At 53.0% G+C, this 26,628-nt stretch overlaps 1 protein-coding gene across 8 annotated transcripts in view; it reads left to right on the top strand.

Moving 5' to 3' along the window:
* Tnrc18 (trinucleotide repeat containing 18) overlaps positions 1 to 26,628 on the top strand; it is a 93,622-nt gene extending 66,994 nt beyond the window's left edge. For all 8 annotated transcript variants that reach the window (XM_046453719.2, XM_046453724.2, XM_046453723.2 and 5 more), the window contains 12 exons: positions 6,805 to 7,235; positions 11,757 to 11,909; positions 12,595 to 12,736; positions 14,476 to 14,593; positions 15,015 to 15,090; positions 15,205 to 15,313; positions 17,872 to 17,988; positions 18,686 to 18,850; positions 19,254 to 20,632; positions 24,177 to 24,413; positions 24,623 to 24,697; positions 25,067 to 26,628. In XM_046453719.2, coding sequence (XP_046309675.1) covers positions 6,805 to 7,235; positions 11,757 to 11,909; positions 12,595 to 12,736; positions 14,476 to 14,593; positions 15,015 to 15,090; positions 15,205 to 15,313; positions 17,872 to 17,988; positions 18,686 to 18,850; positions 19,254 to 20,632; positions 24,177 to 24,413; positions 24,623 to 24,697; positions 25,067 to 25,273 — 3,209 coding nt within the window. In that variant the 3' untranslated portion in view covers positions 25,274 to 26,628. The remainder of the gene's footprint in view (positions 1 to 6,804; positions 7,236 to 11,756; positions 11,910 to 12,594; positions 12,737 to 14,475; positions 14,594 to 15,014; positions 15,091 to 15,204; positions 15,314 to 17,871; positions 17,989 to 18,685; positions 18,851 to 19,253; positions 20,633 to 24,176; positions 24,414 to 24,622; positions 24,698 to 25,066) is intronic.

The raw sequence follows: 26,628 nt of genomic DNA, 5'->3' as shown, positions 1-26,628 counted from the left end.
AGATTTACCTGTTCTTAATATGCCACATAAATGAAATCCTATAACACGTGGCCTTTGCATTCATTCACTTTGCATAGTGGTTTCCGGGTTCATCTGTGTTGTAGCATTATCAGTATTCCATTTCTTTTTATGGATGAATTCCAGTCCATTTTATATAGTTGTACCACATCTTCCCTACTCCTCAGTTGAGGGACATTTAGGTAGTTTCCATTTTTTGAATTTTATGGATAATGGGTCTATGAATATGTGTGTACAGGACATATATTTTCAGTTCTCTAGCAGTGGAATTCTGGGTCATTTGGTAACTTCATCTAACCTTTTAAGGAGTTGCCCAACTCTTTTTCCAAAGTGGCATTCCACTAGCAGTGTACGAGCTTCCAGGTTCTCTACACCCTCAGCAATACTTGCTATTATCTTTCTTTTTTGGGCTGGGGATGTGGCTCAAGCGGTAGCGCGCTCGCCTGGCATGCTTGCGGCCCAGGTTCGATCCTCAGCACCACATACAAACAAAGATGTTGTGTCCGCCGGAAAAAAACTAAAAAATAAATATTAAAAAATTAAAAAAAAAATCTTTTTTTTTATTACAACCACTTTAGTGGGTGTGAAGTATGGTATCTCATTTTGGGTTTTTTTTTTTGTTTGTTTGTTTGTTTTGTGCTGGGAATGGAACCCAGGGTCTCATACATGCTAGACAAGCATTCTACCACTTAGCTGTACCCCCCGCTTTTTATTTTGATTTGCATTTCTCTCATAACTAATGACGTTGAGCATATTTTTAGTGGCCAGTTCTGAAACTTCTTTTGGGAAATATCTCATTTAAATCCTTTAGTCATTTACAAAACTTGTGTTTTTGTATTGTTGAATAAAAATTTTTTAAAAATATATTCTGGTTACAGCTCTCTTATCACATAAATGATTTACAAGTATTTTCTTCCTTTCTTTTGAGTGGTTTATTCACTTTTTTGATAGTGTTATTCAAAAACCAGAATTTTTAATTTTGATGAATCCAGTTTATCTGATTCTTTTCTTGTCACTTGTGGTTCTGGTGTCATATGTAAGAAAGTATTGCATAATCCAGGGTCATAAATATGTATTCCTGGTTTCTCTTAAGACTGCTATAGTTTTGCTCTTTTATTTATGTCTGTGATCCATTTTTAGTGAATTTCCTTATGTGGAATGGTGTGGGGGACTTTTGCATGTGGATATCCCATTGTCATTTTGTGTGTTATTATTATGTGTTGAAAAGTCTATTCTTTCATTGGTCTTGCTGCTTTTGTTGAAAATCAATTGAAAATCAATCAATTGAACGTAAGTGTGAGGGATTATTTCTGGGCCTTGAGTTTTATTCCAGTGATCTACTCTTTCACTCTTATGCCAATACCACACTGTCTTGATGACTATAGCTTGTGTAATTGTTGAAACTGGGAAGTGAGGGTTCCCTATCTTTGCATCCCCCTCCTTTTAAAGTTTTCTTGGAGCTTCTGAGTCCCTTATACTTCCATATGACTTTTAGAATCAGATTAATATTTTCGGCAAAAAAAGCCTACTGGGATTCTGATGGGAATTGTATTGAAGTTGTAGACCAGTTTGGGAAATATCGTTATCTTCACAATATAAATCTTTGATCCATGAACATGGGATGTTTTCCCCTTTATTTGGATCTTCTTAAATTCATTTTAGCAATGTGTTGTGGTCTCCAGTGTTTGAGTTTCACATCTCTTTTGTTGAATGTGTTCACGTTTACCCTTTCTGATGCTATTGTAAGTGGAATTATTTTCTTCTCATTTATGGAGTGCTTGTTGCTAGTCTGTAGAAATACAATTGATTTATTTTATGTCGATCTTGTGTACTCTGCAAACTTGATGAATTCATTTATTAGTTCTAGTGGATATTTGTAGACTCCTTAAGATTTTTTTGTATACTAGAATCCTGTCTTTTGCAAACGGACATAGTTTGACCTCTCCCTTTATGTTATGTGTGCCTTCATTTATTTTTCTTGCCTGATTCACCTGCCAAGAGCCTCTCCAGTAGAAAACTGAATAGAAGTGATGAGAGAAGACATCTTTGTCTTATTTTTGACTATAGGGAGAAAGCTTTCAGTCTTTTACCATTAAGTATGGTATTAACTCTGAATCTTTCTTTCCATATGAATTTGGAAAAATTCCTTTGTCAGGTTAAGGAAGAAACTTCTATTTCTAGTTTGCTAGTGATTTTATAATGAAAGGATATTAAGTATTGGCAGATGCCTTTTCTGTGTCTATCAAGGTGTACATATAATTTTTGTTCTTTATTCTATTAATAATGGGTATTGAATTGCTTGATTTTTTTTGGTGGGGGGTATGTTGAACCAACCTTGCATTGCATTTCTGGGAGAAATCCCTTTGGTCATGATATAGTCTTTGTTGTTGTTATTCTTTTTAGATATACATGACAGTAGAAAGTATTTCGACATATTATACGTACATGGAATACAGCTTATTCTAATTAGGATCCCATTCTTGGGGTTGTACATGATGTGGAATTTCACTGGTTCTGTAGTCTTTTTTTTTAATATTTATTCTTTAGTTGTGCATAATACCTTTATTTTATTTATTTTTATGTGGTGCTGAGGATTGAACCCAGGGCCTCGCACGTGCTAGGCGAGCCGTCTACCGCTGAGCCACAACCCCAGCCCTATAGTCTTTTTTAATATGTTCTTAAATATTTGGGAAATATTGTTATCACAGGTTTATAAGTGTTCTTTCTAAAGGATTGACCCTTATATCTGTTTTTGTCTCTAATAACAATTTTTTTCTTCAAAAGTTTATTTACATTAGTGCAGGCACTCTAGTTCTCTTTTGATTACTATTTGCATGATATATTGTTTTCATCCCCTGACTTTTAATTTGTTTCTTATCCTTTTGTCTATTTTGTTGTTGTTATTCTATTTTGCTGCTTTTTTCTTTTTGTTGGTACTAGGAATTGAACTCACCTATTGAGCTACATCCCCAGCCCTTTATATTTCATCTTAAGGTAGGATATTGCTAAATTACCCACAGTGGACTTAAACTTGGTATATTCTTCCTTCAGCCTCTTCAGTAGCTGGGATTACAGGCGTGTGTCACTATGCTACCATGCTTTGCTTGTACCCGTGTTTTTCTGTTTGTTTAATATGTTTAGGATTCCATTTTAATTTTCCTATTAGGTTTTTCAGTGTCTTTGTGGATTTCTTTTTTTGTGCTACTGAAGATTAAACTCAAGAGTGCTTTACCACTGAGTCATAGCCCCAGATCCTATTATTTTGAGGCGGGGTCTCCCTAAGGATGGCCTTGAATTTGTGATTTTCCTGTCTCCACTTCCTGAGGAGCAGGCATTATAGATGTGTGCCACCATGCCTGGTTGGAATTTTAAAATAGAAAATAGAACAATATATATTCCAAATTATTCACTTTACAGCTGGTAATAGTCCATTTTTAGTTGATAATGTGTTATTTCACATAAAATACAGAAATCTTACAACCTCATAGATCCGTATCACTCTCCATCTTTTAAATTATACATGTTACTTGTGGTACATGTACATGTCATCAACCCCAGAAAAGAATGTTATTAATTAAGTGGTAAACACTTATATGGCTTATAAATTTAGAGGAGAAAAAATGTTAAAGTCATCCTTTTGCATTTATTCAGGTATTTACAGTTTCTGTGCTTTTTCATTCTTTTCTGAAGATTATAGAGTTTCCACGTAGGATCAGCCTGAGGAGGTTCATTTGGCATTTTTGTATGGTAGGTGTGCTGGTGGTGAATTTTCTTAGTGTTCTTTTTTTCTGAAAATATTCCCATTTTCACTTTCATTCTTGAGTGATATTTACCCTGCGGGTAGAATTTTGTGTTTACAATTTTTCTTTTAGCACTTTAAAGGTGATCCACTTAAACTCTCCTCTGGCTTCTAGTTTCTGACGAAAAGTTACCCATCAATCTGATTGTTCTGTAAGAGATAGGTCATGTGTGAGTCAGCTTTCGGTTATTATAACAAATACCTGAGATAATCAACTTAAAAAAGAGGAAAGGTTTATTTTGGTTCACAGTTTTTCAGTTTAAGTCCATGACAGATTGGTCGAGTTGTTTTGGGCCTGTGGCAGCACAGTATGCGCAGTACATCATAGCGGGAGTGCACAGAAGAGGAGGACATTCATCTCCTGGCAGGAAAGAAGAGAGGGTGTGGGGAAGAGACTGGAATCCCCCAATCCTCTTTGAGGCCATGCCCCCAGTGACCTAAGACCTCCAACCAGGCTCCACCTCCTGAGTGTCCCACCACCTCTTAGTAGCCATGCTAGAGGGCAAGCTTCTAAACCCTGGGGGACATTCCAGATCCAGACTCTGGCAGGGTGGATTTCTCTTGCCGCTCTCCAGGTTGTCTTTGACTGTCAACCCTGGCTGGGATGCGCCTCAGTGGACTTCTTGCATTGACACTCTTTGGCAGTCATTTAATGTCTTGAGTCTGCAAATATCTGTGGCCACCAGCTATTAACACTCAAGATTTTTTTCCTTGCCATCAAAGAGACCTCAGATTCTGTTGCTTTGTTTTAATTATATCCATTCAGGTCTTAGGTCCCTTCAGTGAATCTCTTATTTCCAAAATTGTCAATTTCAGTTCTGCAGTTTCCATGTAGTTCTTTTCAATTTTATGTTTGTCTGCTTGCCCTTTTTGTCTCTGGTAAAATTTCCAGACGTTGAAAATGAGTTTTGATTTACTCATTTGAGATAGGTGTGGCATCCTTAATAGAATCTTCATCTGCTCCAGCATCAGCTTCATCTTGGGGTAATGCAGTTGGTTTTCTTTACTTTCTTGAATGTTGTGCGTCTTCTTGGTTCTTGTCTGTCAAGTGATTTGGGTTGTGTGCTGTACATTATGAAGGTGAGGTTGTGCAGGGTCAGAGTGGCCTTGTTTTGCTTCACTGAGGGATATTTCCTTTCCATGGCAGGTGTTGCCCTGGTGGGACTTGAGCTCAATTTTTGTTTCCCACCATGGACTCTCTTCAGATAGGGCTACGTTGGGCCTGTTCTGTGTGTGGGTGACTTGGGGCTACTTAGAGCTACTTAGAGGTATGAATGGGCAGATAGAGGTCATTGATCCCCCTTTCTCCTCTCTTCTGTGTGGTGCGTTCCCAGGATTCTCTTCCCTGCTTTCTGAGATCAGAAGGACTCACTGTTTCCCCACGCATGCTGGGCCCTCCCTACTGTGTGCACCAGGAAGACTGTGCCCAGAACCAGGTAGAAGTGCAGGGATGAGGTCTCATTGCTGTAGCTCCAGTTCCTTGCTTCCAAGCCAGCCTCTCTTTGCAACTCCGTTCACTCTCCACACTTGCTTCTTACACAACACACCTGCAGTGCGCCCCATGCCTCCAGGTGTTCTAGTGGTTTTCCAGGGGCCTGTCATTGGACCGGACCCACCTGAGCACCCCAGTCACATTGTTATGTCTAAAAGCATAACTCTCAAGCCTGAGTTTTACAGCCTGGACTGCCATCAACCATGAAAATCCCTAGCTCCCTCCCCATTCAAAACTGTTGACAAACATTCCATTAACAAATGATGAGTTAAAACTAATGGCATCATTAAACTCTGCAAGTGACTCCCAGTGGGTGACCCCTGTCTCTCCCTGCTGTGGCTGCCTCTTTTGGGGCCGGTTCTACCCCTTCCCACAAATCCTTGTGGACAGGCCCCCAGCTGCGGCATGTGGGATTGATAGGGTTGATAGGCAGGGTTGATTGAGCCCTGGTCTTGGCTCCTGTGCTTCTGGTGGTGGTGGCGGGTGCTGGATCCTAACAGGCTGTCTCAAATGTCTCATCTCTGGGCTCCAGCTCCCTTTTCAACCCCTGTCCCAGGGGGAAGTGCCTGGAGCCCCTCACTTGCGTGCTTTGCCTGTGTACTGGGCCTCAGGGGAATTCCCAGCCACCTCTGGGAGGTAAAGCAGGCAGGGTGGGCTGAAAGGTGGACAGAAACGCTGTGCTGTGGTGGTGCCATATGAGGGAGCTGTGGATACACAGGATGCCTGAGGGCCAGGGGCCGGGCAGGGCGTGGGCCGGGCGGGGGGGGGGGGTGTCAAGGGACCTCCTTACAGTGGACTCAGGGGTTTTCCAAGTTGAGGTTGGAGCGCGATGGTGCTTCAGGCGGAGGGGACTGCGGAAGCAAAAGCCAGGAGGTTAGAAGGGGTAGAGGACGATCATGCTGAGCTAAAGCCGGTAGCTCTGCAGTTTACTGGAGTTATGTGACAAAGGAGCCCCCAGAGTAGGTCCCTAGGCTCTTGGAAGGGATGCTGGGCCTCCTGTCCAGGAGCGGAGGGGCTGGGCCCCAGGGCTGTGGGGTTCTGGTGAGGCTCCGCCTTCTGAGGGTGTCGGGGCACAGCCACTGGAGGCTTCAGGGAGCCTGTGAGAGAGGCCCTAGGGGTTGGGGCTTTCCACGGGCTTTCCCAGACGCCTTGCAGGTGTGCAACCTCCCCTCCCCTGCCCTGTCTTCTGGGGTTTCCAGGGGCCACGTTGGAGGTGCTGGGGGGCTCAGGTGGGTCAGGGACCCAGTTCTCAGTGGAGCTCTGGGGCGGGGTTGGAGGCAGCACCTGGTCAGCCAGGGGTGGGGATAGGAAGCGGCCTGGGCAAGTGCCACTGCTTTCTGGGCCTCAGTTTCCTCTCCTGAAAACCGAAGAGTCCCTCCAGGAGTACAGTCCCCTGGAGAAATGGGTCTGGAGTCTTCGTGCTAGCGGCCAGGGGCAGAGTGGCTGGGAGAAGGAACCCCAGACCCTGGCCACAGCCCCCCTCCTCCCTGTCCAGGCACAGAGTTCGAGTACACGGACTCGGAGAGTGAGGTCAAGGTGCGCAAGCAGTCGCCTGCCGGGCTGCTGCGGCCCAAGAAGGGGCTGGGGGAGCCGGGCCCTTCCCTGGCTGTGCCCCCGCCCAGCGCCCGAGGCCCAGGCCCCACCAGCCCGGACAAGGCCAAGCTGGCAGCGGAGAAGGGGCGCAAGGCGCGTAAGCTACGGGGCCCCAAGGAGCCTGGCTTCGAGGCTGGGCCAGAGGCCAGTGACGACGACCTGTGGACCCGGCGCCGCAGCGAGCGCATCTTCCTGCACGACGCCTCAGCCGCAGCTCCTGCGCCCAGCAACGCAGCGCCCGCCCCCAAGCCCAGCCGTGGTGGCAAGGGCGGCTCCGCCGTGAGCCCGCGCAAGGACACCGGCCGTGCCAAGGACAGGAAGGATCCCAGGAAGGTAGGGGCTCAGCACAGGTGTGGGGCCTTGGGAAGGAGGCTGGGGTCCCCTAGGCTTGGGAACTGGCTCTGAGTTAGCCTGTGCTGATGAAAGCCCTGCTTTGCTGCCCCTTCCTTACAGAGCCCTTCATCTCTGTCCCATCTCAGGATGACGCTTAAAAATATGGATAAATACCCGAGGCCCCACATTGTTTGCTTTTCACCATGATAGCAAAAATACCTGAGATAGGTAGTTTATAAAGAGAAAAGTGTCCTTTGGCTCTCAGTTTGGGGAGTTCTGAGCCATGAGGGATTGGCCCCAGTGTTCTGAGCCTGTGGTGAGCCCCACATCATGGCAGGAGCCTGTGATGAAGCAAAACCTGCTCACCCAGCCAGCCAGGGATGAGGGAGGGCAAGGAAGTCCCCCAATGACCCATTGGCTCTACTTCCTAAAGTCCTACCACCTCCCAATAGACCAGCCTGGGAATCAAGCATCCAGCCTTCAGAGACTCTTGTCCCATCATAGCAGACCCCAGGGAAGATATCCAAAAAACCCATTGGTGATCTGGTGCCAGACCTGCTCCTTTGTGAATGTATTTAAAAAGGGGGTGTGGCAGCAGGTCTAGTAAGGACTTTTCAGGGTGCCTGTAGTAATTGTCGTGGGCTGGGGACCCTGGTCGTTTCTGTTGGTGGCACTGGCACTAGCACTGCCAACATCATGGTGGTTTGTGGCCTCCAGTCTTCACCTGCAGGAAAACCTCATTTCTTCAGAGGTAAAAACGTGAGACAGAGATGGGATTTGTGTGTGTGTGTGTAGATTGAACCCCGGGCTTCATTCATGCTAAGCAAACACTCTATCACTGAGCTACATTTGCAGCTCATACTTTCCTGAATTGTCTCCATGGATACTCTAAATTAAGAAAACTTGCCTTTCAAGAACACCAGGATACCGGACATGTTCTCCTTTTGCATTGGCTGCTAGGAAGTGCATGGTCAGTGGCTCCTTGCTTAAATAATTGTGTTCAGGTTTGATGGCCAGCTCTCTACAGTATTCAATACCTTTATTCTACCTTGAGTCCCTGATGGAGGATGTGCACTCAAGTAGCAATGACCTTTTAGGAAAAAATGATGAAAAGGGATTACACTCAGAAATTTATTTTATGAGTGCATGGTAGTGCACTCCTTAATCCCTGCGACTTGGGAGGTTGCGGCAGGAGGATTGCCGAGTTCAAGACTGCCCTTGGCAATTTAGTGAGACCCTGTCTTGAAATAAAAGATATGAGGGGCTGGTGGGGAGAAGGGGCTGTGTTTGAGCATCACCCACAGGCCTCTGGGGTTTGTGCTCACCTCTTTTCTCCTCCGAGCTATCTCATGTTTTTCAGGGCCTTAGAGAAAAAGTGCAGGGTGAATAATAATATTAATACCAGGTAACCCAAGATAGGCCCAGACACATTCGAACTGCTTACCATGCAGATAGTCGCACTCCCTTTATCTGGGGGGGAATTGTTCCCAGACCCCTAGTGAAGGCCTGAAACTACAGATGGTCCCAACCTCTGTGCTGCTGTACCACCACTGTTGTCCTGAGGACTGAGATGGCTGCTGAGTGGCCCAGGGCAGGTGGACATACAGCATGGACATGTGGACAGAGGACCACCCGAGTCCTGGGGGGCATGGAACAGGATACCTCAGGGCCTCACAAGCTTTGGTCATGTTACTCAGAGCTGCAGGTAGTTTGAGGCTTATGAATTGTTTATTCCTGAAACTTGGCATCTAGCATTTGCAAACTGTGGTTGACTGTAGGTTACGGAAACCACAGAAAGTAAGTGCAGGTAAGTGGGGATGGCTGTGTTTCATTTATTGAGTGCTCCACCATGTGAAGTAGGTTCCTCATGTTAACCACACTTCCCAGGTGGCCCGCAAGATGGCAGGTACCTGCTGGGACTGTGGCCACACTCCCCAGAGCTAAGCTGTCCACACTGGGTATTTCTTGCCAGGGCCTGGGCCTGATCACCAGTCCACACTGCCCCTTTGGCCTCTCCCAGGATGGCGCCTTCTGTTGGAGGCCCTGGAGTCCCATTCCTGGCATCTGCATATCTGGGGCTATTGGGGGAGAGGCCAGCCTTTTGGTGGTGGAGCAAGAGACCAGGTAAATTGTCAGTAGAAGGAGACTCTACCCAGGAGCCACCCAGGAATCACCATGGTTGGCATTGCTTTGAGATCTGCTTTTGTGTCCTATCTCTTATTTAAACTTTTAACAAATTTTTTTGTAGTTGTAGATGCACAATACCTTTATTCTTATTTTCATGTGGTGCTGAGGATCAAACCCAGTGCCTTCCACATGTGAGGCGAGCATGCTACCACTGAGCCCTTGCTAAATAGCTGAGTCTAGCTTTGAACTTGTGATCCTCCAGCCTCAGCCCCCTGAACTGCAGGGATTACAGGTGTGCACCATGGTGTCTGGCTGTTGCTGACACTTTGCTAACATACACGGGGCTGCCTGGAAGAGCTCTGTACTAAGCCCATGTCTGAGTCCCTCTGTGGACCAGGCCCAGGCGTGGGACCTGCAGGTCCAGCCCGTGGATTCTGACCCACTCTCCCTGAGGTACAGCCTCCTGAGTGCTGGGATTACAGGCATGTGCGACCTCACCGAGTTTAACCTTATGGACTTTTATGTTACTTTGATTTTTTTTTAAATCAATATTTCTAGCTGGCTGTGGGTCATGGCACTGTCTGGGTGTCCGTCCCATGGTGACATCTCCTTCCGCCTTCACCTTGCTGGCTGCTGGTGATTTGGTAGCTGATGGACTTTTGCCACCATAATTACTGAAGCAAAGAATGTCTCCATTTGGTGTCAGAACCTCTGTCATTTTGGGAGATATTTTCTTATTAAAATAAAAGGGATTGGGGGTTCCCAGAAATGATTTTACTGATCAAAGGGGAAAAAAGTTATTGGTTTTTATCTGTTAATGACAGTAATTAGGAAGAAAAGGAAGAAAGGAAAAATCCACTCAGAAACATCCCCCCGCCCATGAACAGCTGCAAAGCCATGTGCTGTAAGATAAGGTGTCCACGACAGAGGAGGAGGCAGCATGGCTGTGGACATCCTTGTCACCCTGAGAGGCCCTGGGCTTTCAGGAATATGAATGGGATTACAATGTGCATCAGAAACAAGAAAATACAGTGTGTAGGTGCAAATGTCCAAGAAAAGGACCAGGACAGTTCCCTTTTTGTCCTTTTAGTACACTTTGCTTTGAATTTTAGGTTTGATGTGAATGTTGTGATGGTAGTATCTCAGTAATATCTGCCCACTGTTACCTTTTCCTGTCTGAATTTTCAGCGACCTAACAATGCAGCCTTGGCCATTTGGTTTTCGACAGGTCTCTTGTGGTTTACTGTACTTACTTATCTTTTGTGGTGCAGGGGGTGGAATCAGGACCTGGTGCATGCTAGGGGAGCACTGAGCTACACCCCTAGCCCGACACGTCCCTTAAGAAGCATGGAGGTGCGCCCCCACTTCCACCACCCATAGCCTCTGGCTCATGCCTGCTGTAGATCTTGCCCAGCATGGGCATTGCTGGTTTTGGCTCCTGGTTGGAGCACAATGTGACATTAGCAGCTGGAACAGAGGCTGTCACTGTGTTTGGAGGCACCAGTTTCAGTGTCAGGCCACTGGTCATCCAGGTTGTTTCCGGGTCTTTGCTTGGATCAGCAAAGCCGCACACGATGTCTGCTTCAGAAGGGTAGGGCCAGTTCCAGTTCAGCCTCATCAGCGTAGGGAGGAGGGCGAGTTCCTCCAGGCTGGGCACCATGAGGTGCCAGGAGGGCACACCCCTCACTACGGGGACTCTGTGGAGTAGCATGGGTATTGTGGAAGTGACTTGGGTGGCAGCTAAGTGGCTTTAAATGCCTTTCCAGGAATAGGTACTTCAGATCTAGCTGGTCTGTAAGCTAGGGTCTTTTCTCTCTTTTTAAATTCATTTTTGGCATTATTTGAAAAAGTGACAGAGTAAGCCACCTACAGGTGTTGGTTGGAGGGGGCGGAGTGAGTGCCAGCCCCCACTCCGTGGCACACCCGCAGCTGTTATTTAGCAGAAACGGGGCTCCCGCCCTGCGCCTGAGCTGTGCACGGGAAGAGTTCCAAAGCGGGGCTTTAGTCACTCCCAGCTGTGTTTCAAACACCATGTGGGCTAATGTGTCCATGTGGCCTTCTTGTCTGCCTGGTTGTATGTGCTCGTCCCTCCAGAACGCACCTTGTGTGCTGTCACCAGTAGTGCTGCTGGAGAGGAGTCACTCGCCCATATGCAAGTCAGGTTGTCCTCTTGTTTGGGGGCAGATGGAGTGTGCGATAGTGACGAGGTAGTCGAGATTACAAACAGAAGTGCTGGCAGAGAACAAGGTGTTCTGATCTTCTGGGTGTGGCACTCGGCTCGGGGGACCTGGAAGGGCTGAGCCAGGGGAGAGCAGCATGGGGCCCTGTGTCCCCACCCAACCGCCTGGGCTCTCTCTCCCCCCTGAGCATCCTGCTTGTTCCTTCCTCCTCCAGAAGAAGAAAGGGAAGGAGACTGGGTCAGGAGCTGCACTGCCACCACCCCGTGTCCCCGCCCTGCCCTCCGAGGCCAGGGCCCCTCATGCTGGGCCCCTGGCGACCGCCAAGAGGAGCAAGGCCAAAGCCAAAGGCAAGGAGGCGAAGAAGGAGGTGAGCCTTCCCGGAGGGTGCACACAGAGGATCAGGCCTGGGCTAGTCCGCAGTGTGGGGGCAGCACTGGAGCCCACTGCGTGGCCCTCTGTGCTCCTGCAGCAGGGGTTGGTACCAAGACCCAGGGTCTTCCACGTGCTGCTCTGTGTTTAACTGCAGCCAAGGCTCAGCAAGCCAGATGACCAGCTATGGTCCCCATGCTCTTAACAGGGTCAGGAGACACCTGGCCACCACCATGAGGCTGTCTGGCAACAGGAGCACCTGCTCAGTGCCAGGTCCCCTCTGGGATCCACAGGCTTCACGCAGTTGACAGGGGATGTGCCTGGATGTGCCCCTGTGCCCATTAGCTGCTGCCCAGGCTGTTTCCTCAAGCCTTTGCATGTGGCTGGAAATGCCCCCTCAGTCTCTCTAAGGAGGAAACCATGGTGTCTACTGTGGCGTTGAGTGTCAGAGTGGTACTGAGTGCTGAGTACTAAGTATCATGCTGAGTGTGCACAGGCCGTGGACAGTTGGTTGCAGCCCATTTCATCTTCCCTCTGGCCTTCAGGTGTGCCCGGTCCCTTGCCATTGAGCACATGGCAGATGCCACCACAGCCTGTCACCCAGGTTTCCAGAGAGGGACCCCAGCAGGGCAAGAACCCTGTGCTGTGTTCTAAGCTGTTGGTCTGCTGTGTTCCATCCACAGAACCGGGGGAAGGGGGGTGCTGTGAGCAAGCTGATGGAGAGCATGGCGGCTGAGGAGGACTTTGAACCCAACCAGGACTCAAGCTTCTCAGAGGATGAGCACCTGCCACGAGGTGGGGCTGTGGAGCGGCCTGTTACCCCAGGTGGGTGACTGTGAGGCTGTGTGTGTTGGGAGGAGCTGCAGGGGTTCCTGAGGATGTTAGATTTAAGTCCTGGCCTGACACATAGCTGGAAAAAGCATGTGCAAAGCCCCTGAGGCACTTGAGGCAAAGGAGGCCTACTCAGCTCTGGCTTAGTACGCTTGGGTATGTGGGGAGCAGCCTGGGGACTTTGGAGGAGGTGGGAGCAGATCACCCACAGTCTCTGAGACCTTGGCCAGGGGTGTGGTGCTCATCCCAAGGAGCACAACTGTCCCAGGGTATGGGAGAGCAGTGTGGTCAGGGTATTGAAGTGAGCCCCCCGCCTGCTGTGTTGAGCATCCTGCAGGCCCCAGGGAGGCAGGAGACTGTAAATATCTAAGCAGTGCAGGTAGGACCTGGGCCCCTTGGGGCAACAGTGGGGAGGCAGGCAAGTTTGAGTGTTAAAAGGGAGGGTGGAGGGCGGTGGGAATGGGGCCTGTGACCTGGAGAGATTAGGGCTAGTGATGGGAACACCCTGAGGAAGTCATGTCCATCAGGCACAGAGACCCTGGTCTGAGCTCAGAGGAGGGATCCCAGATACAAACTGTGGGGAACGAGGACAGGGCTGTTCCGAGGGGTGTGCTCGTCCCTGCTGCTCTGGAACAGCCAGCTGCATGACCATTCTTGGGCTGGGGTCTGCCGGGGGTGGGGGGCTGTGTGATCAGTGCAGTGGGCTAGCCCCCGTGTGATAAAACGACGGGGCGTCAAGGGTCTGGGTTGTGCACTCAGCTCTGGGTCGTGCACTGTGCTGGACCGTGGCCTGGTGGGAGCAGTGGCCCCCGAGATGCAGCCAGAGGTTTGCTAGGGCCAGAGAGAACAGGAGGCCTCTCAGGCCTAGGGACAGGCATGCCACCCCTTCTGCCCTTGGCCAAATCAAGTGACACAGCCACCCAGTCTCAAGGAGTGGGACGTGCCCTCTGCCCAGGAGGTGCATGGAGAAATGGGCCCTTTGTACCTGAACCCCAGAACTGTCTGGGTCTTTGTTTTGGTTTGGTACGAGGAATTGAACCCAGGGCGCTTAGCCATTGATCCACATCCCCAGCCCTTTTCATATTTTATTTAGAGATGGGGTCTTGCTGAGTTGCATAGGCCTGGCTAAGTTGCCGAGGCTGGTTTTGAACTTACCATCCTGCCTCAGCCTCTTGAGCCACTGGGATTGCAGGCATGCACCACATCCCACTGTTGGTCTTTTTGACATATGCTAATGACAGGGGACTAGGTAAAAAGGTCCCCACCCAGAAAGAAGAGCAGGAAGAAGACAACTAAGGAGAGTTTGGGTGTATGACCTTAAGGGGGCTCCTGAGGACTGGGGCAGGGGGCTGACGGCTCAGCTGGAACATTTTCTGTGTCCACCAGAAAACCTGTCCCAGATAGGAAACTGGACAAAGCCCCAGCTGTCTGGCTGAAGCAGCAGCACTGGACGGCAGGATAGAGGGGGGCTGCTGAATGGGGGAGGTGCTGATGGCCCAGAGCTTGGCGAGGTGCACACCCACTGCCCCTCCCCCACCCAGGTGTGCACTCAGTACAAGCCAGTTGGTACAGGCCACATGTACTCAGGCACACCCAGTGTGTACCCTGCAGACTCACCTGGCAGGGCCTCTGTTCCTAGAGGTGACTTGGGGGCCACTAGGTAGACCTGGGGAGGAGGCTGGGTCTCCCCTATGCCTCCCGCTCCAGCCCAGCCTTGCTGCCCACCCCTGCAGCCCCGCGCTCCTGCATTATCGATAAGGATGAGCTGAAGGACGGCCTGCGTGTGCTCATCCCCATGGACGACAAGCTGCTGTACGCCGGGCACGTGCAGACGGTGCACTCTCCGGACATGTGAGTTCCTTGCTGTGCCTCTCTGGGCAGATGGCTTCTCCTTTCTGGACTATGCCTTCCCTCCACAGAAGGGGGAAGGGACATGAGGGCTCTGAAGACGCCGCCAGGCCACCACATGTGGAAGGTGTGCCCGGGTGGGCCCTGCCAGGGAGGGGGCTCCGGCTGGGCATGGCCATGCCGCAGTGGCAAGGGGCTCACAGGAAGGCGCCAGAGTGTGTGCTGGCCTCTCTCGGGGTCGCATGCTCAGCAGCCCCTCGCTCCATGGATGAGGAGGCTCGGCCAGGAGGGGACATAACAAGTCAGCCAAACCGCCAAGTCCTGGTGCTGTGTCCTGGTGGGCTGGTGCTGTATCGGAGCTGGTGTGGGGCTGGCTCAGGGTGTGTGGCCTCTGTCACCTCACACACGTTTGCCCTGCCCCCAGATACCGCGTGGTGGTGGAGGGCGAGCGCGGGAACCGGCCCCACATCTACTGCCTGGAGCAGCTGCTGCAGGAGGCGGTGAGCTGGGGCGGGAGCGGGAGGCTGGGCTCCAGAGGCCTGGGGAAGGGTCACAGGTTGCAGCCACATCTCGGTTCCTGGTCACCTCCTGGTGCTCATCCTGTGCTCTCTCAGATCATAGACGTGAGGCCGGCCTCCACTCGCTTCTTGCCACAAGGGACCAGGATCGCAGCCTACTGGAGCCAGCAGTACCGCTGCCTGTACCCTGGCACTGTGGTCCGAGGTGAGAGGCCCCTTTCGGCTGCTCCCCCGTCTCCTAACAGGCTGCTGTGGATTTAGTTGGTCACCGAAACCCGACTGTATTGGACTTAATTGCAGAGATTTTTGTTGGCTCACATGACTGACAAGCACAGGGCTTTCAATGGTGTCCCCAGCAAAGGCAGGATGTTGGCCACAGAAGAGAGGAGGAAGAGGGACAGACATACAATAGGCACGTCTGGAGGTGCAGACAGGGACGTAGGCAGATAGAGGAGGTGACACTCAGGGGATGTTGGTCAGACCAAGTCAAAGTCCTACGTGCCTGATGCGCTGACCCCTCGGCTCCCTGACCTTTGTGACCAAGGGAGAAGCAGGGCCGGGCAGCAAAACTGCAGGCGTGAGGTCCAGTCTGACCGCAGGTTTTGCACTGGAAGATTTATTTTTCCCATTTGTTATCATTGAGCATCAAAACCCTGGAAGTCCTGTTACTATGGAAAGAGTTTGTCTTGGTTTCCAATCTCCGTGCTCTTGACCTCTGGTACCCTGAGGGCTGGCTGCCTTCCAGGGTCACCTTATGGTGCTGCTTTGAGTGTTGGGCCTTCCCCTGGCCAGTGTTCTGGGGCTCCTCTGGGCTTCTGTATGGCATCCCACGTCTTTCTAGGCTCATACCCTCATTTTAGTAGAGGATGTCGGTAACTTTCTGAGAGAGTCCCTAGAAAACGAGTTTTTCAAGCTGGGGAAAACTTGTTTGTGCACGCCTGTAATCCCAGTGGCTTAGGAGGCTGAGGCAGGAGGATCATGAGTTCAAAGGCAGCCTCAGCAACTTAGCAAGACCCTGTCTCAAAATAAAAAAGGGCTAGGGTCAGTGGCTCTGTGGTTAAGCACCCCTGGGTTCAGTCCCCAATATTAAAAAGAAAAAGAAGAAAACAAGTTTCTCAGATTCTTGCAAGCCTGCAGTCTCTTTACCCTTGTTCTTTACAGTTGAGTTGGGTGTAAATTCTAGATCAGAAATATCTCCTCTCACCACTTCAAAGTCATTGTTTGATTTTTATTCAACTTCTAATGGTTGGGAAATTAGCTGCCATTATAATCCCCAGGTCTTTGTAGGAGACCTACTTTCCCCCTCTCTGTGGAACTTTCAAGATCTTCTCATTATTCCTGGATCTGGAGCTCTGTGCGGGTTTTCTCTCCTGTTTTTTTATGCCAGGTATTTGGGGACAGTGGGGCTTTGATTCTGTAGCTCGTCTCTCCAGCCCTGGGAGCTCTTCTGCTCTGTGCCACTTGGATAGTTTCTCCATCTGTGGTCCTTGGAACTTGCAGTGGTCTGGTGGCTCTTGATGTGTGAATCTCTTCCTCGTTTATTGTCTATTTCTTTCTTTCTTTTTCTTTTTTTTGTTCAATTTTATGGGAGATTTACTCCACATTATCTTCTAAATCCTTTTGTTCTCTTGAATTTGAAATTTTCTGCTCTCATTTAAAAAATCTCCAAGAGTTCTTTCTTATTTCCTGAGGTTTGTTAAAAAAAAAAAAAAATATATATATATATATATATATATATATATATATATATATATATATATATATGCAGGAGGCGGTGAGCTGGGGCTGTGCCTCTCTGGGCAGATGGCTTCTCCTTTCTGGACTATGCCTTCCCTCCACAGAAGGGGGAAGGGACATGAGGGCTCTGAAGACGCCGCCAGGCCACCACATATACATATATATATATGTATTTCTGCTGCATCAACACGTTATCTTTTATAAGAAAATTTCTCACGGTGTGTGTCTGGGTTCAGTCTGTAGCTCTCTTTCCCTCGGGGCGTCCCTTCCCCATACAGGCTCTGTGTCACGGTGCCCTTTTTGGCTTTGGTGATCCTTGGCAAAGAGAGAGGATGAAGAGATCAGAGGCCCTGGCTGAGTGAGGCTTGGTGGCGTGAGGCAGGTGGTTGGTTAGGTCTCTTCTTCCCGCCAAGGCTTGTGTCCTTGGGGATACATATGGCTTAGCATCTGCATTTGGGAGGGGGCTGAGGTGTCGCCCTTCAGTGGCAGATGTTGAGCTCCCCCCTTGCTTGGAGTGGCCCCCACCCTTCTCGCCTGCGCCCGCATCTTTCAAATCAGAGCTGTGCAGCCTCCTAGCCCATGCTGCTCAGGTGGCCCTCAGCCCGTTCAGGGCCAGGGTCCGGGGACCCCGCCTTGGCCTTTCCTCATTGCTGTTGTCTCCTTCAGTCACCTGACAGCAGCAAAGCTGAGTCCCGAGTTGGTTCCCCTGCGTTCGTGCCCTCTTCCCTCTCTGTCCTCTTTACTGCTGTGTCGGGGGTCTTGAGAGTGAGCAGGCACAGGTGTGTGTGATCAGCTGCCTCATGGCACCTGAATTCCAGGACATGCTCTGCTAGAAACGGGGGAGCCCCTGCCCTGACTGACTAGTGCTCACACCCACTTTCACACTACAGTACACCGACTCCCTGTCCCCTTGCTGTGCTTTAATGACCTGGGATCCCTGCATGCTGAACCCCACTGTCCCATCATCCTCATGCCCCAGTACAGGGCTCAAGCTCTGGGACCCCCTGAACTGCCCCTCTCCCACAGGGCTACTGGACCTGGAGGACGATGGGGATCTGATCACCGTGGAGTTTGATGATGGAGACACGGGCAGGATCCCGCTTTCACACATCCGCCTCCTGCCACCCGACTATAAGATCCAGTGTGAGTGCCCGGCATGTGAGGTCGGGGTCCGGCTGTCCTGGCTGCGTGCCACTCACCCGCACCCTCCCCGGCAGCACAGACTTCTTCTGCCCATCAGCCTCTAGGTCTCTTCTAGGCTGAGCCTGGACACTGCCTGCCATTTGGACCATTGGAACCACTGGAACCCACGGGGGATAGAAATGGCAGAAGCAGTGGATGGGGACTCCCAGAAGGGGGCTGGGGAGTGGGGAATCTTGGGGTTCCCAGATGGGCCCTGTGGCCTGTGAGGGTAGCCACAGGCCTGGTTGTCCAGGCTACGGAAGGCTGGTCAGGTATTGTTATTGATGGTTCCAAGCTCCATATAGGCACCATGGCATTGAATCCTTGCCTTGGCCTTCATGGCCTGGGGTTCAGAGGTTGTGACTCCTCCAGGTCCCCCCTTTAAGAGGCAGCAGCAAGTCTTGTTCACACTGTCTGGCTTCTTGGGGTGGGTGACCTCAGAGGTTCTCAAAGTCAGCGCCTTTGTTCAGCCCCTTGAGCTTTGGTGTGGTCATTTGGGGGCCCCTGCTGAACTACTATTTGCCCGCACCACCTCCCACTGTTTCATGCAGGGGAGCCCAGATTGCATGAGCCACATGGTGTCCCTGCTCCCCACTCCAAACCCTGATCCAGAAAGTCAGAGCAGAGAGCCAGGCCTGAGCCACTGTCTGCCTTGCAGGTGCTGAGCCGTCCCCAGCCCTCCTGGTGCCGAGTGCCAAGCGCCGCAGCCGAAAGACCAGCAAAGACACCGGGGAAGGCAAAGAGGGGGCCCCCACAGGGTCAGAGGAGTCGGGAGCCAAGGCACGAGGGCGTGGGCGGAAGCCCAGCACCAAAGCCAAGGGAGGTATGTTGGCCCAGGCCCAGGGTCGGGTGGGGCTACTTGGGAGCCAGAACCTGGAGCCTAAGGTTCTGCAGTGACCAGGCATCATCTCTGTGAGAACTCTGCACTGTTGGGCAGAGAATTAGGCAGTAGGCCAAGGAAGGGGAGCTGGTGGGCAGAGACAGAGCCCAGCTTCAGCCTGGTGCGTGTCACTCCCAGTGGAGAGGCTTTGGGCTACAAGCCAAGACCATCTGAGGACCACTTAGGGCCAGCACCCCCAGGGTGATGTGCCAGAGCCGCCCACCTGAGGCCCAGGCAGAGATGCAGACCTCCTGACCCAGGAGCCCCTGCTCTCCCACCAGGAAGCCCCACCCAGACTGGCAGCAGGCCTCACTCCGGCCTCCATTTGTCGTCTTCTCTTTTCTAGACAGAGCCACTGTTCTGGAGGAGGGGGTCTCCACAGATGAGGTCCCCAGTACCCCTTTGGCCTTGGAGCCTATCAACACCCCAAGTTCCAAGAAGAGCCCCCCAGAACCTGTGGACAAGCGGGCCAAGGCCCCCAAGGTTCGCCCGGCACCTCCCCAGCCCAGCCCAGCGCCACCCACCTTTGCCAGCTGCCCAGCTCCTGAGCCCTTTGGAGAGCTGCCAGCCCCTGCTGCAGCCCTGACCCCGGCCCCCCTCATCACAATGCCAATCACCATGCCCGCCACCCGCCCCAAGCCCAAGAAGGCTCGGGCCACGGAGGAATCGGGTGCCAAGGGTGCTCGGAGGCCAGGGGAGGAGGCTGAGCTGCTCGTCAAACTGGACCATGAGGGAGTTACATCCCCCAAAAGCAAGAAGGCCAAAGAGGCTCTGCTCCTCCGGGAGGACCCAGGGGCTGGAGGCTGGCAGGAGCCCAAGAGCCTGCTGGGCCTGGGTGGCCTGGCCCCGACAGCAGGCAGTAGCGAGCCCAAGATGGCCTGGCCCAAAGCCCTGGAAGGGGACCTTGCCCAGGAGCCTGGGTCAGGGCTGCCACTGGAGGACACTGGGAATCCCAAGAGCCCGGACAAGGCCCAGGCTGAGCAGGATGGGGCTGAGGAGTCGGAGACCAGCAGCAGCGGCAGCAGCAGCAGCAGCAGTAGTAGCAGTAGCAGCAGCAGCAGCAGCAGCGGCTCAGAGACAGAGGGCGAGGAGGACGGCGAGAAGAACGGGGAGGATGGCCGGGGCACGGGGGGCCGGAACTGCAGCGCCTCCAGCTCCAGGGCATCCTCCCCTGCCTCCTCCTCCTCCTCCTCCTCCTCTTCTTCCTCCTCCTCTTCCTCCTCTTCTTCCTCCTCCTCTTCCTCCTCTTCATCTTCCTCCTCCTCTTCATCTTCCTCCTCCTCTTCCTCCTCCTCCTCTTCTTCCTCTTCCTCTTCCTCCTCCTCCTCCTCCTCCTCTTCCTCCACCACAGACGAGGACTCTTCCTGCAGCTCTGATGATGAGGCAGCTCCTGCCCCTGCGGCCGGCCCCTCTGCCCAGCCGGCCCTCCCTGCCAAGGCTCCCAAGCAGGCTGGAAAGGCGCGCTCTTCAGCCCACTCCACGAGCAAGAAGGCGCCCGCTGCCCAGCCCCCGGCCCCTCCACCCCAGCCCCCTCAGCCTCTGCAGTCCAAGGCTCAGGCGGGGGCTGGGGCCAAGAGCCGACCCAAAAAGAGAGAGGGTGTCCACCTGCCCACGACCAAGGAGTTGGCTAAGCGACAGCGCCTGCCATCTGTGGAGAACCGGCCCAAGATCGCCGCCTTCTTGCCTGCCCGGCAGCTCTGGAAGTGGTTCGGGAAGCCCACCCAGGTACCAGGCTGAGGTTCCAGGTCTTTCTCTGGCTACTTCACGCCGGGCCCCGCCTTCCCCTCAATTCCCCAGCATTCCCAGGGAGGAGGGTCTGGTGAGGCGAGGCCATATCCCACGTTACAAGGGAGGCAACTGGTTTTAAAGGTTTGTCTGACTCCAATGCCCAAGCCCTTTCCAAGTGGTCCTGCCCTGTAGTTGGTGGGACCAGAGCTCCCTGTGTAGAGAACATGAAGGTCCACACAGGCTGTCCTGCAGGTGCTCAGGACGGGGTCTGCCGCCGCCTGGCTTTCTCTGCTCTCCTCCTGTTTCCAGCACGCTCAGGCTCTCGGCCACCAGTTGGTGATCTCGGTGGGAGGGGCCACTTCCCCTGGCTTGCCAGCAGAAGTGCAAGGTTGAGTCTCCTTGGCCTTCCATGGACCCTGGAGCTAACCAGTGCAGCCCAAAGAGAATGTTCTGGTGGGCCCTGGGCTGTGGGTCCCATGTCTGCCCTGACAGCAGGGCTTGGGTGTCCAGAGGAGCCCTCCCACCCAGCCTGTGCTGTGGATTATCCACACACACACATGCTCACACACCATGTACATGTGTGAAGTGCTGCACACACACAATGTGCAATACAGGCGCACACACATTTATACCTGTGCATACACATGCACTTCTCAGTGGAGGAAATTGTTAGCTATTCTAGAAGCTTCTATGTGAAGGATGGGAATAGCCCTCATGGTCACGAGTCCATCCCACACCCCTGGGAAGAGCCAGTGTGTGAGCTTTCTGTTACTGTGACAAAGTACCTGAGAGGACTCACTTATTCAGGTCTGTTGTGCTGTGGTTTAGAGGAAGCAGCCCATAATAGGGAAGACCCTTTGCATTTAGGTCTGAGATGGGAGTGTTGGAGAGCAACTACTCACCTCGTGGCCAGAGAGGGGAAGGGGCTCAAGCCCACAGGACCCCCAAGGGCACGCTCAGTTACATAAAGACTTCCCACCAGGCCCCACCTTCCAGAGACCCCACACCTCCCCACAGTGCCCCCTGGGACCACGTCTTCTACACATGGGCCTTTGGGTGCTTCAAAACCTGCCATAGCAGCCAGGCCCCTTTGCTTGGCATGTGTGGGAGGGTGTCCTCATCTGCAGGTATAGCCAGCCCAGGTTTTGTCCCCAGTGTCCATGTCCCTAGACCAGGGTCCTCCAAGACTGTGTGGAGACAGGCTTTGAAGAGATGCCCCTGCTGAGCCAGTGCCCCTGTAAGACTCTGTTCTCATCAGGCGAGTTCAGCAGCTTTGGGGCTGGCAGGGACAGGCTTGGGGTGTCTGGCACACCTCCTCGAAGCCTGGGAAGCTGCTGGCACGTGTGCAGAGTGTTGGCCGCTTACGAGGCCAGAGAGGCTAGGGTGTCTTGAGTCGGCTCTGGAGGTCTGTCTTCACTGCTGCCTTCTGGGGATCTTGGCGTGCTGCCAAGGCCCATCAGAAACCCGCAGGAGTGGACAGCAGCTTCCTCTGCCCCGGGCTGCACCCCATCAGTGATTCTTTAGAATGGGCAGGGTGCAGAGCCTGCAGCAGGTGGGGTCTGGACACTTGGGCTGTAGCTCCAGCAAACTTAGTGCCCTAACCTGAGCCTGGCCTTCCTGATCCCACGGGGGCAGGGTCATCTGACTTTCACTCCTCATGGATTGCTGGCTACAGCTGAAGGGCCTCTTGGCCAGGCCACCACCTGAGGCCAATTTGAATGCTAGATTCTTATAGAATCCTTTCTGAAGGCTTCATGGTCAGCACTCTAGAGCCCTGATCCCTGCAGGTGCTTATCTGAGAGGCACAGAAGGGCCGACTGAGGGAGGTGCTCTTCCTGCCCCGCCATGGCTGCCTGAGCGCATTCTGGCACCTGCTGTATGCAGTTCCAGGGCTGCGCCAGGCTCAGCTCGCAGAGCTGTGGAGCCAAGAACCCTAAATGGCTGACTGAAACACAAGCTCAGACCTTTAGGCCTCTTCAGCAGGAAGGTTCAGGGGTGCAGCTGCAGGCACCGCTGAACCTGGGGCTCGAAGGCATCTCCAGACCCACTTGAGGTCTGTGCTCCACTCTTGGGTTCCCTCTCCTTCCTCTGCACTGTCTCCTTCTCTGGCAGCTGCTCTCTCTAGGCAGCAGAAGTGACAGAAGGAAGTGTCTCCCGGGGGTTTAAACTAAAGCTGGTTAGCTGTCTGGCTGGGTCCTAGGTTCAGCCCTGTGTCAATCACAGTGGCCAGGAGGGAGTTAAAAAGACCAAGTCTTGTGCCCACCAAAGGGGTGGGAGCAGCCTCACAGGGGACCTCATTGGATGATGGGGGGGCATCCTTGAAGGGGAGTAGCTGCCTGATGCCCAAAACCATAACTGCTCTCAGAGAGTTGCTTAGCAACCATGGCGTCCTCTGAGCGTGAGTCTAAGGCACTCTGAGCATTTTACAGCACATGCAGAGAGGTGAGTGGCCTGGCTGAGGAAAGACCGTGGCAGGGGATAGAGAGGAAGGGACTGTGGATGAGGCAGGGGTCAGCACACAGGCTCCCGGCTTAGGTAGAGTGTGACTTCGAGCCTGTTGTCCCCACCAGGAGGGGGAAGGAATATGGATTTTAGTTTGAGGTGAGAATGTGCTGCTTCTGCCAAGCCTTGCGTAGCCTCCTCTTGAAGGACTCTCTGTCCAAGGGATGGCACCAGCCTCTGAGAGTGGCCTGGGGTCCTGGGGCCCTGGGGAAGTGTTTCTTGAGTGAATAAACAAAGCCTCAACACATTTGGCAGGTGCTGGGTCAGTGGGCAGCCATGCTGGTGGAGGGCTGGGTTCACCCACACCCCAGGGTAGCATGTGACTCCCAGCCCCTCAGCCCTGATCAGCCACACAGCAGGGGCTGACATATCTTAGAGTCCCGGCAGGGCTTGGTGTGGCATCTGCCCTTAAGGTCCCATTTCCTGCTTTTGCTGGGCACATGTCCAGATAAATCCCTTTCACCCCACATTCTCTCTCCTAGTCTGTTCCTGGGACAGGAATCCTCTTTTAACCCCAGAAGCCACATAAGCCATGCCCGGGGCCACACTGCTGGAGGCTTGGGGTTGGAGGTCATGGTGGGCAGGGAAGTGCTGTGACTCCTCGGACTGGCCCTCCCTCACCCTGCCCTTGAGTGGGGATTGTAGGGCCTTAGGGCTGTGGCAGGACCTGTGACGGGGCGAGGGCAGTACAAGGCTGAGCAGCCCAGGGAGTCTTGCGTGGCTGGGCAGCCCAGGGAGTCTTGCGTGGCTGGCCAGTAGTGCTGTGGGACAGAGTTGAAGTCCCTTCAGCTGCAAAGCTCCTAGATTATAAAGTCCCTCTTGCTCCTGGCATATCAAAGAGCTGAAAGGGACTTCCCCAGTGAGAGCGAGACCAGGGGTGGTCTTCTCCTCTGTCCCTTTCCTGTAGCACCCCTGAGACCTATGGCAGGTGACAGGCCAGGGATGAGGGCTCTGGGTGCCAGGACCAGCTGGGGCAAGGGTTCTGCAGTGTGGTGGGCCACAGGCTCCTGGGCCCTCGCCTGACTGGCATCTCCTGCAGCGGCGCGGCATGAAGGGCAAGGCCCGCAAGCTGTTCTACAAGGCCATCGTGCGCGGCAAGGAGATGATCCGCATCGGAGACTGTGCAGTGTTCCTGTCCGCCGGCCGCCCCAACCTGCCCTACATTGGCCGCATCCAGAGCATGTGGGAGTCCTGGGGCAACAACATGGTGGTTCGAGTTAAGTGGTTCTACCATCCCGAGGAGACCAGCCCGGGCAAGCAGTTCCATGAGGGCCAGGTGAGCAGAAGGCCAGCTAGGTGTCCTCCTTGTTGGGTCCATATGGGTGCCATAGGGTGGACCTGAGGTCCCCTCTGGGGCCAGGCATTCTGGGTGCTGGCAGCCATGGTCTGACCAAAAAGGGAGGCTGAGGCTGGGATCTAGTCTGCCACTGGCAGCAGCCCCGCCGTGGGGCTGGTGTCACCACCGTCCTGGTTTGGTCCTGACAGCACTGGGACCAGAAGTCTGGCCGCAGCCTTCCTGCAGCCCTGCGGGCCTCCAGCCAGAGAAAAGACTTCATGGAGGTAGGAGGGCCTCCAGTGGGCGGGGGTGGTCGCCTTCTCCCAGCATGGCCAGCGGGGTCCTGCGCTCAGACCTAGGCTCTGCCTGCACCACCCTTCGACCTCGCTCTGGCCTCCGGCCTCGCTCTGGCTCTGAGCTGCCCGGCTCTCAATCTGTCTCCTGGTCTCATTTCTGTCTGTCTTGTCCCCTGTCTCTGTCCCTGAGTCTCAGGACTCTGTCTCTCCTGGTCTCTTGGTCTCTTGATCACGTCTGTCTCTCGATCTTGGCCTCTGTCTCTGGGTCTCCACCTCAAGGCAGTCCCAGGTTCCTCTGGTCTGGGAGGGGTTCTCCCGACCCTGTGCCTGTACCTGAGGCCCCACCGTGCCCCACAGCGTGCCCTGTACCAGTCCTCACACGTGGACGAGAACGACGTGCAGACGGTGTCGCACAAGTGCCTGGTGGTGGGCCTGGAGCAGTACGAGCAGATGCTGAAGACCAAGAAGTACCAGGACAGCGAGGGCCTCTACTACCTCGCAGGCACCTACGAGCCCACTACAGGCATGATCTTCTCCACGGACGGCGTGCCCGTGCTCTGCTGAGCGCCGCCCCCCGGGCCCAGCTGCCTCGTGCCCTGAGGGCCCACAGGGACCCTCGCCATCACTGCCACGGCGCGGGACCATGTGCGTTGTGTGCATGCCAGTGTGCCCGTGGGCGTGTGTATGTGGCCAAGTGTGCACGTGGATGCCCCGGGCAAATGAGTGTGTGTACATGTGTGTGCCCGTATGCATGCACGTGTGTGCACCCATGTGCACACGTCTCCACCCCAATCTCCCAACCCCCTCAGTGCCCCAGGACAGGGGCTCCTCTCTGCTATCAGGGTGTGGCTCTGCTGGCCACCCAGGGCAGTCTCAGCAGAGACAGGCCTTGGCCTCCCCAGCACCTCATAAGCACTTGTAGAGGCAGGCCCTCCAGCCCCAGTGGGGGCCAGATGCCCCCAGGCCCTGAAGACTGGGGGCTTGGTGGGAGGGGGTTTCTAGGAACCCAGACTGAGGCTCGCTCTGGGTTCCAGCCACCCTCAGCATGGAGTCCACCCAAACCTCCCGCCATGGACGTGGGCACCTGGTGCCAGCCAGCCTCACCATCCACCCCAGACTGCTGAGTGCCTGTGGCCTCCACCCTCTCAGGATGGCCTGGGCTTGGGGAGCAGAGCAGGGCCAGGGGGAGCCCAAAAGCATCGGCAGGTGGCCCTGGCAAGGGCCTGTCCCCCAGCCCAGACCCTCACACTACAGAAAATCCCAATGGTGCTGAAACCCTCGCTCCGGCCATGCCTGGCCCTCCCTGCCCAGGAGGGAGGCAGCAGTTCTTAACCTGTACAGTTTTATTGTACCAAGAGACTCGCCCCGCCCCTGTATCATAAGCCTTTAAATGGAGTCAACTTTTTAATTATATATATAAAGATAAATATATATAAATATATATAAATATAAACTTTTTAAAACTGTGAAAAATAGCTATGAAATTATAAAAAAAAAAAGCGAACACATTCTGACGTGCAGAATATTATTTTTTATTTCCTGTTAGATTGTGAGTGTCTAGCACCCGGCTTCACTGGCCCCCCAGCCCCTAGCACACCCCCCAGCCCACTGTACTGTACTCACCCCCAGCTGAGAAGGAGTGAGGGAGAGGGAGGGGAAGGAGCCGCAGCCCCGCCCCCCGCGGGCCCAGCAAGCACTTACCCAGCACCCCCCCCTCCCCCGCCTGGGAGCCGAGGCCTCCAGCAGACAATCTTGAGGGAAGGAAAAGCCAGACTTTGGTTTTGTTTTTTGGGGGAATTGTTTTCCTGTTTTTGTTTTGTTTTGTTTTTTAAGTTACTTTTGGAATTTTGTTGGCAAATTCTGTGTGATCTTTTTCATAAAAAAAAAGAAAAAGAAAAAAAGATTTAATTGGAAAAATA

The sequence above is a fragment of the Marmota monax genome, unplaced genomic scaffold (genome assembly GCF_021218885.2).
Source record: "Marmota monax isolate L192 unplaced genomic scaffold, Marmota_monax_Labrador192_F-V1.1 WCK01_AAM20220418_F8-fsc00148, whole genome shotgun sequence".
Lineage (NCBI taxonomy): Eukaryota > Metazoa > Chordata > Mammalia > Rodentia > Sciuridae > Marmota > Marmota monax.
The sequence above is the reverse complement of the archived record's forward strand: the minus strand, read 5'-3'. Positions and strand labels throughout refer to the sequence as shown.